Source organism: Pelobates fuscus, chromosome 6 (genome assembly GCF_036172605.1).
Source record: "Pelobates fuscus isolate aPelFus1 chromosome 6, aPelFus1.pri, whole genome shotgun sequence".
Taxonomy (NCBI): Eukaryota; Metazoa; Chordata; class Amphibia; order Anura; family Pelobatidae; genus Pelobates; species Pelobates fuscus.
Window position 1 is genome coordinate 52,784,244 of NC_086322.1, and position 14,463 is coordinate 52,798,706.

A 14,463-nucleotide genomic window follows, 5' to 3' on the forward strand; every position below is an offset into this window, starting at 1 on the left:
GGTAGAAGGTCTACATCCACCATCTTAGTGTTGCTGCTGCATCATCCAGTTCACCTTCAACTGCCACTGGTTACAGTAGGCATATAAGTCCTCTGAAGGTCTGTTTGTACCAGGACTAACCCCACCAGCCCCAACCAACATAAGTGCAATTGATAGATTTTGACGCGTAATCATGCTGTATTTTTCTTCTTTTTCTGGCAGGGGAGACCTAATGTGCCATTGCTGCGCGCATTAGACCTCTCCATACGAAAGCATCATTCAACGCTTTCCTATGGGGAAAATCTGACGCTGAACGCCGTGAGAACGTTCAGTGTCAGATAACGGACCAAAGTTCCATTTGGATTCCGGAAGCCCTTTAGTGGCTGTCTGTTAGCCACAGAGGGCAGACTTAGAGCTGCAATGTAAACATTGAGCTCTCTGGAACTGCAATGTTTTACATTGCAGCACTAAGTGCAAAAGGGTCACAGCACCCAGACTACTTCAATTAGCTGAAGTGGTCTGGGTGCCTACAGGGCCGGTGCAAAGAATTTTGGGTACATAGGCGAAGATGCATTTTTCCGCCCCCCCCCCAAACATCTGAACCTGTGTGCCTCTTAACCTCCCTTTTGTGTTTCTTATCCCGTCTTTAAATATCTGACTCCATTTAGTGTATTTTATCTCCTATTTTTGCCTTTGTGTGTCTCCTATGTCTCTCTTTGTATGACTTACATCCTCACACATTTTGTGTGTCTTACTCCTCCCAGACCCTTTGTGTGACTCATTTTCTCCCAGCCCTTTTGTGTATTTTACTCTTCCCAGCTCCTTTGTGTGTGTCTCTTTCCTTCTCAAGCCCCGCTGTGTGTTTCTTTCACATTCAGCCCCTCTCCACGTCCCTTATGGTCCCCTCCCTTCTCTGACCCTTACTGTTCCTCTCCCCTCTCTCCTCCTTTCCCTGTCCCTTAGTGTTCCTCTCCCCTCCCCCCTCTGTTCCCTGTCGCTTAGTGTTCCTTTCCCCCCCTCCCTCCTTTTCCTGTACCTCAGGGTATTTCTCCCCTCCTCACCCACCCCCATAGTGGTCCCCTCCCCTTCCTGGTGTGCCTCCTACCTTTCTTGTAGCGTGGCTGAGCGGAGCGAATCCCGGTACAGTGAGCTTTTCATGTCAGTCCTGCCAGGTACAGGAAACAGAAGTTCCTGTACCACGGTACACTCTGCTTGCCCACGCTACAGTCAGGGGTGTATAAACACTGACCGTCACACACACTCAATGACAAACACACAGACGTCTCTGACAGCCAGACTCACTTATCTGACACACTCATTCATTGACAGACACACTCACTCACACACAAACTCATAGACACTTACACACATACTCACATGCGCACACACACACACACTGACACACACACACACACACAAACTCACAGACACTTACACACACACACTAACAGACACACTTACTCACATGCGCACACACACACAAACTCACAGACACACATACTGGAACACACACTGACAGACACACATACTCACATGCACACACACACACTGACATACACACTCACACACACTGACAGACAAACTCATAGACACACACTGACACACACACACAAACTCACAGACACACACACACACTGACACGCACACTGACAGGCACACATACACACTCACATGCACACACAGTAATTAATAAAGTAATTAATAATAAACCTGGAGTGCTGGCGTGGGTCTCTCACTGGTGGTCCAGTGAGGCTGCTGGGAGGCGTGTGGCTGAAGTGGATAAAGAGGCGGCGAGGCAGCTCCCTCGCAGGCTGTTTTCTGATGCTGCGGGAGCCGGAATATGACGTCATATTCCGGCTCCCGCGGCATCAGCAAAAGGCGCGCGAGGGAGCCGGTCAGAAAGATCAGAGCTCCCTCGCCGCCTCCTAATCCACTTCAGCCGCACGCCGCGCCGCTCCGGGGATCCAGGAGGTGACCAGGCAGGAGGGAGCACTTCCCTCCTGCCGGTCACTTGAATTTTGCGCCCCCAGACCCGGTGCGCCCTAAGGCGGCCGCCTGTGCCGCCTTATGGACGCGCCGGCCCTGGGTGCCTACAGTGTCCCTTTAATTATGATTTGTTGGTTGTTTTTTTTGGGGTGGGTGGGCAGGAGGGGTTATATCTAAAAACAGTTAACAAAAGTTGCAGATCTCTTGTCTGGAGCCTTTGCAAGCCCCTACTTTATTCCCCAGCCCAATCTTTATATGACTGTAGAATCTCAGACTTTCCAGTGCAGCTCCACAAGAAGTTTTTACAAGACAGGTGCTCAGGGCAATTGTCTGTCTATTGAATTTAGCTCCACTGAGCTAAACAACCAGGAAATAACAGGATCTATTGTTTGATTGACAATTTGATTGTTTGATTGACAGCCAGGGGGTGTAACAAGGTTCATTTATAAATGTGCCAATTTCTATTGAAACTGGCACTTTTTGTAAAATGAAAAAAAGAGGACACACTTTTATCACATCAGGCACTTTAGAAAACTGAAGTACTCTAGGGGTCTGGAGTGTCCTTTTAATTTTTTGTTATTATTCTAGCAGTGATGATTTGTCACGTGTCTCACTTTTTCGAATCTCAGGTTAACTCAAATAGTTACAAAACCACACTTTTACTGAAATCTCTAAACTACCTACCAAATATTGATTGGCTATCTAAATAAAATTGTTTTGCTTCCTTAACTATTCCATGTGTTGACTATATTCCTCAGAGTCCAGAACTACATAAGTCCATTTTTGGGGCGTCCATTTTTGGGGCGTCCGTAAGGACCAATCAGAAAAGATCTTGGATCAAGTTAAAAGATCAGTAATTCATCTCACATTCACATTTCAAAGTGCGTACTTCATAATGTACCTCTGCTCTAGAGCCATTTACAGATAAACTACCTAACTACACATGGAAGGCATGGAAGGCATGTTACTTATGTTATATCTGGACCCCTTGGCGTCACACCTTTGTTTTTTGTTTTTTGAATTTATATATATATTTAATTATTTCCCCATCCTTCTCAGACCGTTTCCAATTATTCTATCACAATATTCCTTCTTTTCCTCTTTCCTTCCTTTTATTGTCTAAATATGCAGACATATTCAGTTATGATTTAAAAAATGTTTTTTTTTTTTTTTACTCCACCTGCTTTTCTGCCTTTTATTTTATATAACAAGTAATCCTAATTAACAATAGGATTACCTCTTAGTACTTGTGCCTTCAAGATTTTCATTTCCCCCAACATCACTTTATAGAAATGTCTTAATGCTACTTTTATAGGTGGATTTAGCCCCCTTTAGGTGTACGTCTAGAGAAGCCAGGACATGGGTTACATCAGGCTACTTTATCATTAAAGTGTTAGTCCAACCACCATGACCACTAAAGTGATTTAATGTTGTCATGGTGGTAGGAGTCTGTATGTGCAGCATTTCTGCTTGAAACACACATACAGAGAAATCTACACTTTTGCACCAGGTACTAGATAAAAGGAAATCTGATCCGGACTTAGGAAGCCTGATCCGAGCTGCCTAATATAAGTTCTGTGCAAAATGTACATCTATGCCGTGACATAACTTCTAGTTAAAGAAAACTCTGATGAAAGTAGAATTTTGTTGTTTTTTTTCAGTATTAAAAGTGGCAGTGCCACTTTGCTGTTTTGTTTTTCATTTAATTTTATATTTTTTTTGACAGTCGGTTTCCCTTTTTACTTTTTAAAGGATCACCTTAATATGTTTAGTTATACATACATTAAAGTAGAGACCAAGTTCTCCTACGGGGAGCTTGGCCTTTGATAATGGGCAGAGCTTAAGCAAAGCAGTAGCAAAGCTAATTCACCCACAATCCATCATTCAAAGAATCCCATAGAATGGCAAACTACAGACATCCTGGGAGGAGGTCAACAAAATGGTAACACCATAACATAATAAATATATATTTTTTAATGATTTCCCTCTTTTCAAACTTTGTCTTTGATTTTTTTTTCTTTTAATTTAGATGAGATCATGCAGTGGTACAGTAGTTACAAGCTTTTTTAACTTTTATGTCACAGTAAATATTATTTTGCACCTTTAAAGTGTTAAGCTAATTGTAAAACAAATGCAAAAAAAAAAAAAAATCAATAAAGTCCATATATTGATTCCATGTGTAAATGTCCAATGGGTGTGAATACTTATACAAGATAATTCTATTTTACGTGATTAGGTGGATCGGTTCAATCTACTAATTTTCACTTTTTCTATTTATTTTCATGTCCTATTAGTATTCAACCTGTTTGCCGGAAATACCTCAGGAAACAGTGCGTGATTGTAAGGAGGGGCTGGATCAGAGTCCCTGCAAGGAACTTTTTAAAGAATGCACTAGGTAAGCAATGGATGTCATTTCTGTGTCTCCCATCCCCTACACAAGGAAAACCACGATGCTTTTGGTCATGGGGGAGAGGTAAGCCAACATAGTCCTTCTAAAACAGAGGCCTCATCTCATATGCTTCAGCCGCATGGAATGTGTGCCCTGCTTGAGCCATATGGGATTAAGTGCCAATAGCAACAGCAGATAGTGGTCCTGGTTCCCCTACTTTCCTGTTCCTCCTTTGGTCTACAGTCTTTGTCACTTTTGCTATGTAGAAATAATGGTATTTACGTTTTACTTGGCTATTAAAGGTTTGTTTGTTTTTGTTTTTTTCTGGCAATCACCCAACTGGGGTCCACACTCTATACATTGGATATTTATTTCAATATTGGAATTTCACACCTCCCCTGTAGAGTGCACATCTATTTTATTACAATTTCTGACCTATACTTCACTTTGTGCATGAGCCATCCCATCTTCCCACTCCTGTGCCTTCTCAAAAGCATAGCAGTCTACAGCACATGATTTCAATTGCTTCAAGTTAAGGCCATGTTTCAAACTTGGGTTAAACCGTATTTCTTCAAAGGTAAGAAGAAAGCCTTTAATTGTCCACTGTAGGTCAATATAGGTAGAGGCATGAGCTCGCTACATTCCTAATTTGGGGGTTTCATTCTGGATAATGATTTCAAATGAACACTTTTTTTTAGAATTTTTCATGGAATATAATTTTATTGGAATATTGACAAAGACTAACCAGAGGATTCCTACTGACAAAAAAACAGCGTGTGAAGGGCTCATTGCCAATCTAAATAGCTGTCGCTATTAACAGGCTGTAGTTAGTAGGAGCTACTAATTACTAACTGGTTTGCAACTTACCAACGTCTTTTACTGGCTGACTTCCTATACCATCGGCTTGCAAAGATACTGGCCACTCACTGGTAAAGCATAGAAACATACGACCTTTAAATTGTCACCATAGCAGCCACAACTTGCCAGAAAAAATAAAAAATGCTCACCTTGATCATGCGTCCTTCATTCTGAGTGGCCCTAGCAGGAGATAGCAATAGTGTCAACATTGTATTAAAATTTGATTTATTTAATTATGCATTGGTATAATATATAGGTAACTTTTTTAAAGTGAATTTCTAGAGTGTGAATTGCTCGGTTATATGACACATGCACTTTACTTACTAATAATGTTGTTATATCACGTGTCTGATCTTTTATTTCATTTTACTGCTTTTTGTACTAGGCAAGAGGCTTGGGTTAAATTTTGAAGGTTAGTGGTGGTAGCTGTTAAACAGTCGTGACAGGATTAGAAACCAGTTGCTAAGTAGCAGTGAGCCACTACTTAGCAGCTGACTTAAGAGTTACTCCAAGTACCATGACCACTTCAGTGATTTGAAGTGGTCATAGTTCACCATTTCGCAATGAGTTTAGCCCCTTTGAGAACGGAGGTGTTACTCCACCTCCAACGGTGTCATAAGCTATCTTGTTCCAGGTTGACTAATGTACATTCTGTGCATGTTTCTATGCACAGAATGTTATTTATTGGCCGAGAGCGCACAACGGACTCTCTCACCCAATGAATGGCCAACAAGATTTGCATCTGACTTAACATAGAATGTGACGGCAGATAAGAACCATTCGGGCCATCTAGACTGCAGAATTTTCTAAATATTTTTATTAGTCCCTGGCCTTATCTTATAGCTAGGATAGCCTTATGCCTATCCCACGCATGCTTAAAGGACCACTGTAGTGCCAGGAAACCATACTTGTTTTCCTGGCTCTGTAGGGTCCTTGGGTCCCCCTTACCCTCAGGGCCTCCCTCCCGCCGGGCTCCAGGGTGAGGAAGGGGTTAATCCCTTACCTTTTTTCCAGTGCCGGGCTCCCTCGGCGCTGGGGACTCTCCTCCTCCTTTCCTCGTCATCGGCTGGATGCGCTATAACCATTTAATCTCATTGCATTAATCAGAGTGCTTGGAGTGCTTGGAGTCCTCTGGCACTGTCCCTCCATTTAGTGTTAAACCATTTTTGGGCAGTTTAACACTAAAAAGGGTCCTTGGTCACCCACAGCCCCCAAGGAAGGTATGGCTACGGGAGAGATTACACACTTCCTTCAAGCCATACTAGTTCACACCAGAAACGACCACTGTGATAGGCTGAAAAATGGTCCGCTTACACTCAGCCAATCACAGCCACACATTGCTGCTTAGGCTAATGATTCTTCAAGTCCACGCAGCACAGAGAAGATGGGCAACTGGGAACTCTTGTTTAGCATTAAAACATTAAGAATATTTTAAAGCTGAATGGAACGATAGCTCCTGGGGACACTCTATACTAAAACCACTTTAGTGAGATGGCGCAGTTACAGTGCGTACATAGTCCCTTTAAGCACCAATATCTTGCTTTATTAAAATATGATTTAATTAAGATCTGTCTTGACCATAGTGGCGCCACTCTTTCCCTGAAGGTAACAATTGGTCCATGATGTTCCGAAGTTGCTAATTCTTTAGTTACAGCTAAAGTATTTATAGTATACCTGGATATGTTGGCAAGGGCACCCATATAAAGTCTAAGCGGTAGCAGCGTATTTAGTATAACCTAGGGATGCTAGGATTTGGGGGGGTGGTTACTTTGTATAATTTTGTGTCCTGGTGGTTTCAGTCCAGAGGCTGAAGAATATTACCCCTTTCATACTCACACTCTCCTAATTGTCACAGCTTGGCTGGCAAACCTAGTCATGACACTCACTGTTTAGGCAATAAACCCTTAAGTGACCACATGCGTATATATATATTACTGAAATTAAAATACAGGTACTGTAGAAAAACAAGACAATTTACTAAACGTTAATGACAGTAAAATGGACGATGGTTAATCTGTTATATCAGTTGAAAGCACTTCTAATATTTATAAGACCCTACGGACTAATACATCTTTTCAGAAGGTATTTTCTGACGTTGAAACAAAAAGAAATAATGTGAAACGTCTGACCCTTTCAGATGTACGCATCCTGTTTAAATTGTAGTTGTGCGTAATGCATTTTTTCATATTCTGCAATATCATATATAGCACAATTCATTCAGAATGGATGGATGCATGCCTCCTACCATAAATCCCAAGAAATGTAACGCCAATTTAGCACTGTAACTCTACCATCTGATTTACGTTTTCTTGGCTTTTTCTTTTGAAATTGCAAATACTTTCTTACTTTTAAATGCCTGTGGGAACCACAACTGTCCATATAGTTAATAGCTGTGTCAAAATATTAATTTCACTCTGTGTCACTTTATACCTCTTTTGTTGTTGCTCCCATCCTCTAGCACTCTTCCCCTCTGTCACTGTCCCCTTGCTTATTTGTGTCACTCTTTCCGTTAAATGCAGGTTCACGTTCTGTCCTCATATATAAATATATATATATATATTTGACATTACAGGCAATTCGAATGAATGAAACCATATGTTCATGCACAGATATCATAATTACAGATGTTTAAAACTAATGCTACATATGCAGCATAGTCCACAATGCATATATAAAATCAACATGTAGGTATTGTTAAAGCTCTTACCACCTTTGATACATGCCACAAAAAAAACAAAGAAATTTGCATACAGAGGGCAGGTCAAAAGTTGATTTGCACGAAAGATAAAGCAACCCCATGAGATTGTTTTGGCCTCGTTGGGCCTTTTAATTAATATTTAGCTGGTGTGCGTACATTCATGAATTAAACAAAAATATACAGGTTGCGCCCAAAAAAATACTCCAAAGACAATAGTATATAATAATAAGAGCAATAAAAAGAGTCCACAATAAAACTTGAAAGAATAAAAAATACAAAATGGTACGGCACAGTCTTAAAGGTGGCAATAGATCTTCTAGTCTGCAAAAACAGAGGCAAACCAATCGTACAATATGGTAGTACGTGGTAGGACAAATTACATTTAGAGAAGATGTCAACTCCCATATGGTAGAGCTATAACCAGCTCTAGGTAAAACAGCATGCAGTGGTATACAATCCCCACTTGCAGGATATCCCTCTGGTTTTGGTACACAGTAGAATGATGGTAAATCACAACTGGATCAAATGGAATGACAAAAAAGCAGCCAATATAGATAGGTAAATATCAATAAGGTAAATAAAAATATACTTACAATAGAGTGAGCAGACTCACCGCTCTATGTATCAAGCCTGGGTGGTATAATCCCCACCAAGGATTTCTTTGGTTGGATCCAGATGTCAGGTAAAAGTATAAGAATAAATATTAATAAGTACTAAAAATATATGGCTAAAAGGCAGGTAGTGAGGTAGCCAAAATACTTTATTTAACAACAGCATAAAAACCACAACACGTCTCTCTCCTTAGAGCTTTCTCAAGTGGTAAAAACTGACATAACTGGGTTTATATAGGCTTTAAAACACTTAATTTTGGCGCAAAAAAAACCACAACACATTTTTTGCAGCACATTTAAAGCCAAAGGATCCACTAGATTCAAATAAAGTATGGATATCACCAATAGTTGTGAAATGTAAGCTTCACACGTAGGACAATCCACTGATCTGTGTGTGAACGTTTATGAAGAATTGTTGACAAAGTGTTGAGTCACGTCACATTCCATTAGTCATTATGTAGTTAATAATACAAATATCTTCTTGATGGAAACCCTCTGCTATGTAAATACAGAATGGAGTAGTATACTTTGTTTTGCTATGTCCGTGTAATCTGCCGTCATTGCAGCTTTGCCAGATAATGTCAGCTGTGTACGTTTATTTGCTTTCTAATGAAAGTGAGGTGTTGGAACGTTAGTTTGCTACGCACTTGGTAAAACTGTCAATCCAGACCTCGCTACAGCCGCCTGTTAACGTCACAAACAATGAAACCGGTTACGTCTCTCCTTGGATATGAAAGTAGCTTGTAACTCAGGCATTATGCCCTTTAATTTTCTACTAAATTTAATTTTAAGTAAATCAGAAAAGAAGTCTGGTAAAACATTACTTGTACGTCAATATTATTAATTCTATTCTGTTTACTAGAATAATTCCAACAGCCAGTCACTGTGTAGTAAGGATAGTCATGCCTACAATTCTTTGTCTTCCTGTTGAATAGGAGTAGCATGTATGGGTAGTGTCGACAAATCCTGCCCCATGCAACTCCCATAATACTTTGGCAGACTATTGCACAAGGCTAGTTTAAGTGGAACTCCACTCTCATGATGCTTCGCCAGATTCACACAGCAGAGATCACAGAACCATTACAGTGTTTTCAGTTTTTTTGTAAAACCGTTTATGTGGAATCCTTAAACTATTTCCCTCTTACCTGTATATACCCAAGTTCCCACTAATACAAATAACCCCCCAGCCACAAATGTGCAGTTCAGCTGATATGCCTATTTCCAGACACAGTGTGTGCAGAGATGGAGCGGGAATTCTCAGAATGCATATTCTCCCGTGTTAAAGGGAAGCTGAACACGTCTTTGAGATGTGGGCCAAAAAAAGGGACCATCACGTGTAAAGTCGTACATTTGTAACGTGTTAAATTCTTTCAGAAGCTATTGTGCCGTTACATGCATCCTTTAAAACGTAACCTCATATAAAAAATTATTTCATAAAGATATAACCTTTTATGAAATACTCAGATTGACTGTGTTGGGATTTCACTGAAATTCCAACCCAGTCAAAAGATATCCTGAGACAAATTAGGGTTTTTGTTTTGTCTCTGTATTTTTCATCCTGTTGACAAACTTGACAAAAAGCTACCTTTTGTCAAAATTTCCATTTCTGCCGGCCATCACCTGTGATGGCAGAAGAGGGAAAAAATGATTTCTATGGAGGATCTTGGGGGATCCTTCATAGATTTTAATGCATGCACCAGAATAAAGTGCTGATGTTGATGAAGAAGAGTATGATGGCACCAATGAGGGACATGTTCAGATAAGTAAATCTAATTTCCCTTCCCCTCATGCCCACCGGATGCTCAGCGGTATGTTACTTTTGGTGGTCTTCGCGAATTATGCAAAGACCCAAGACGGTGACAGAGCCGCTTTACACTTCCATGCATTTCAGTATTGTAAAATGTTTACATTTAAAAGTACTGCAAAGTTCTAAAACTATGCAACAATCAATTGGTTTCCATTATGGCTGCTCCATTTTAAAAATTTGCACCAATTTTTATCAACTTGTTTTACAAATCTCCAATACTAGGTTAAAATAATTTTTTGTCCCCCAAACATTTTTTAAAAAGAAAGAGTAGATAAGGTGCAATAAACAAAATACAGGAGTACAGTATATATATATCTCAATTGTAGCTTTGAAAAGTATTTTTATACTCTTCATTTTCGCGTGGTCATGTTGTACACAAGATTTTTCAGTCTGTGCAAATACTTCTTATAGGTTTTTTTTTTTTTCCATAGGAACGCATGATGAATAATTAGTCCCTGTGACATTTTTATCTGGAACAGACCTGATTACGCATATTTTCCACAGTGGATGGAATGTGTGCAAGTGACCTTTTTGCTTGGCGTAGTTACGCACTGTTTTTGTAGGACCTCTGTTAATGAAGAAATCTGTCCAGGTTGTGTTCTTAAATGCATATTAAAGGGCATAGCAGACTAGCTACTTATTTTGATATGTGCTTTCAAAATGAGAATAAGACCTCCGTTCAATCTTCAAAGTAGTTATACACTGGGGTGGAAGATTTTATGCAAAATGCTACAAACGTTATGCAATCTGACTATTTGGTAAATGTTTTGGTGGCTTGAAAAAGGAATTGCACATTTTAGACCAAATTGGTGGAATATAGAAATATCTAACATTAATGCACCTCCCTCCCCCCCAAAAATACTGTACAGTTACTGTTTGAGAATAATCCCTTTTTTTTTTTTTTTAGTACTTTATTTTTGTGTAAAAGTCTTGTCACAATAACAGCATACAATAGTTGGTGTACATTAGGTATAAGACATGTTCAATTACAATATTCCATACGTATTGTCGGTAGTTCTGTGTCTGCTCCTAGTATCAAGCATGTTATATAACAATGACATTTCACATTTTATGATATACTCAAAACTTGGATATCTAACTATCGGTGTTCCTGGATCGATAAGCTATCTACGCTATTGTGATCCTTTTAACCAAATTAAATCCTGAATTTCGGTAGTGGTTTGTGTCACCTTTCCCTCTTGGTGCTATCCTGGTCCAGCCAGGTTGTGTGATACCTATGTTGCTTAGGGATTTGGCACTAAACCCTTTTCCGAGATTGGGATAAGAAGGAGTTAAGTAATGAGAGAGACGAGAAGAGAGAATAGAAAAAAAAAGGGGGGGGAGGGGGAGTAATATAGGAATAGTGGAGATGAAGGGGAGGTGTGCGTCGGGTCGGTGGGAGCCGGGAGTGTCCGATGCCTCTCCTTTCATGCTTATCTATTGAAGGTGTCTCTTTTAAGTGCATGCCTCGCCCAAAAGGTCTTGAAATTATGCGTCATAGGTTACGTCATTCGCGGAATAGTTCGCTACTTGTCCATGGTTCCCAGATCTTTTCGAATCTAGCCATGGAGCCGCGCACCTTGGCTGTCAAATTATCCATGAGATATACTTCCTTCAAATTGGAAATCACCTTCCGAATGGAAGGTAATTTTACCTGTAGCCATGACTGTGCTAGTGTTCTTCGTGCTGCCAGTGTTACTTTATGTACTAATTTTTGTTCCCTGTTAGTCCAGTCATCTAGGGATCTATTTAGCAGGTACGTCCAGGGGTTCAGCTCGGGCGCCCTGTGGAAGATCTGTCTAAGTAAGTCGTATATTTTCGACCAGTAAGTTTGTACCTGAGGACATTCCCACCACATGTGGAGATATGTGCCCCTGAGGCCACATCCCCGCCAGCAGTCGTCGGATGGTGTTTGGTGCATATGAAATAGTTTTACCGGGGTGGTGTACCACCGAAACATGGTTTTAAAGGATTGTTCCTGGAGGGATACACATATGGATACTGCATTGTTCGCTTCCCATATTTCTCTCCATTCTGTTCCCTCCAGGACTTCTCCCAATTCTCTCTCCCATGTCTCAGTGTATGTGAGTGTTCCCCATTCTGCTGTTTCCGAGCATATGTGTGCGTATATTGTCGTGATAAGTCCTGCTGGTGTGGATTCGTTTAAGCACATTTTTTCATAAAATGTCAATGGGGTTTTCCCTGCTTGTTGTATGAGTGGCCGTCGTGCGAAGTCTTTAAGCTGTATGTACCGGAAAAAATCCCTGGGAGTGAGATGTGTCTCCTGTTTCAGTCTTTCGAATGTGACTATGCCTGCGCTTTCATACATGTGGCAAGCCCTCTGTAAGCCTGCTCTTTCTAGGTTTGCGAATTCCCTGGCCTCCATTCCCGGAGGGAAGGCCCTGTTTCTTAATAGTGGTAGTAGAGGGGAAGGGGAGCTTGCCAATTTATATTTGGATGCCGATGCGTCCCAAATTCTCAGTGAGTTTAATATTGCTGGGCATGTGGTTCTGAGGATGGGTCTATCTTCTCTGGGCACCCACATGTGGTATTGTGGTAGATCAGGGCCAGTGAGGTGGGACTCCAGGTCCACCCATCTCCTTACTTCTAGCGGTGTATGCCACATGGCCACCTGTGCTAGTTGCGCCGCTAGGTAGTAGAAATAAAAGTGTGGGAGCCCTAATCCTCCTCTCTGTCTATGTCTGTATAATATGTTTCGGGAGATTCTGTGGCGCCGGTTTTGCCATATGAAGTTCCCGACTGCCTTTTGCAGTGGGGCTAAGTCGGATTTTAACAGTTTGATGGGTAGCGCTTGAAACAGAAAAAGGATACGGGGTAGCACATTCATCTTAATAGTGTGAATACGCCCGATCCAGGAGATAGGTTTATCCTGCCATTTATCCAGGTCTCGCGTTAGTGTTCGTATGAGTGGTGTATAGTTTAAGTGATACAGTTTGGTATGGTCATTTGGAAGTTGTATCCCTAGGTATTTTATGTGATCCCTAGCTATGGGTATGTTATGAGTAGTCTGCAACGCCACCGTGTCCTCCGCGGACAGGCCCATGAGTAGGGTACTAGATTTTCCTAGGTTGGCTCTGTAGCCTGAGAATGTTCCGAAACGAGACAGGACTTCGTGTAGTGCCGCCATCGACTCCTTCGGATTTGTAACTGTCAGTAGGACATCGTCTGCATAGGCAGACACTAAAAATTCTTGTCCTCCCACCGTTATGCCGTTTATATTCGGGTGCTTGCGCAGCGCCTGGAGCAATGGTTCCAGGGACAGCGCAAACAACAACGGGGAGAGGGGGCATCCCTGTCGGGTGCCATTCCCCAGTTGGAAGGGGATGCACCTAGCTCCGGTAATTTTGACCTGGGCGGATACTTGATGGTACATAGCTTTGATTGTGGCTATGTACTTTCCGGGTAATCCCAGATATTCCAGTAGCTGGAACAGATAGGGCCATTCGACTCTGTCGAAGGCCTTCTCTGCGTCTATTGCGACTATTGCCGTGGGCATCGCCGTGGTCCGCTGTCTCCAAATGAGATCTATATTCCTCCTGGTATTTTCGAATAGTTGTCTATCTGGTATAAAGCCCACCTGGTCCGGGTGTATTAATGTTTTCAAATGAGGGTTGAGGCGATCTGCTAGGACTTTCGCTAGAATCTTTATGTCGTGATTAATTAGCGAGATGGGTCTGTAGTTGTCGGGGAGTAAGGGGTCTCTACCAGGTTTTTGAAGGAGTATAATGTTTGCCAAGGACATTCCGCTCTCCGGGGTGCCGCCATTCATAAAGTCGTTGAAAAGTCGTTCTAAGTGAGGTGTAAGGTCTTCTCTATACGTTTTATAGTAGGCCCCGTCGAACCCGTCCGGACCAGGGGCTTTATTCCCCTTAAGCTGTGCGATTGCCCTGTCTATTTCGTCTCCGGTGATGGCTTCATCCATGTGTGTCGTCGCCACTGTCGAGAGTTTTGGTAGGTCAAGCTGGTTTAAGAAGGTGTTGACATCAGTATTCGCCGCTGCCTGAGCGATGGGATCTCTTGGAGAATGGTTGTAGAGCGATTTGTAGTAATCTGTAAACACTTGCGCAATTTCCGATGGGGTGTTTTTTATGGTGCCATCTCTGTGTTTGATTGC

The 14,463-nt window shown here is 41.5% G+C and overlaps 1 protein-coding gene across 2 annotated transcripts in view; it reads left to right on the plus strand.

The window, feature by feature from the left end:
• Positions 1 to 14,463, plus strand: part of GRK4 (G protein-coupled receptor kinase 4) — a 192,832-nt gene that overhangs the window by 142,952 nt on the left and 35,417 nt on the right. For both annotated transcript variants that reach the window (XM_063457695.1, XM_063457696.1), the window contains one exon: positions 4,260 to 4,360. In XM_063457695.1, coding sequence (XP_063313765.1) covers positions 4,260 to 4,360 — 101 coding nt within the window. The remainder of the gene's footprint in view (positions 1 to 4,259; positions 4,361 to 14,463) is intronic.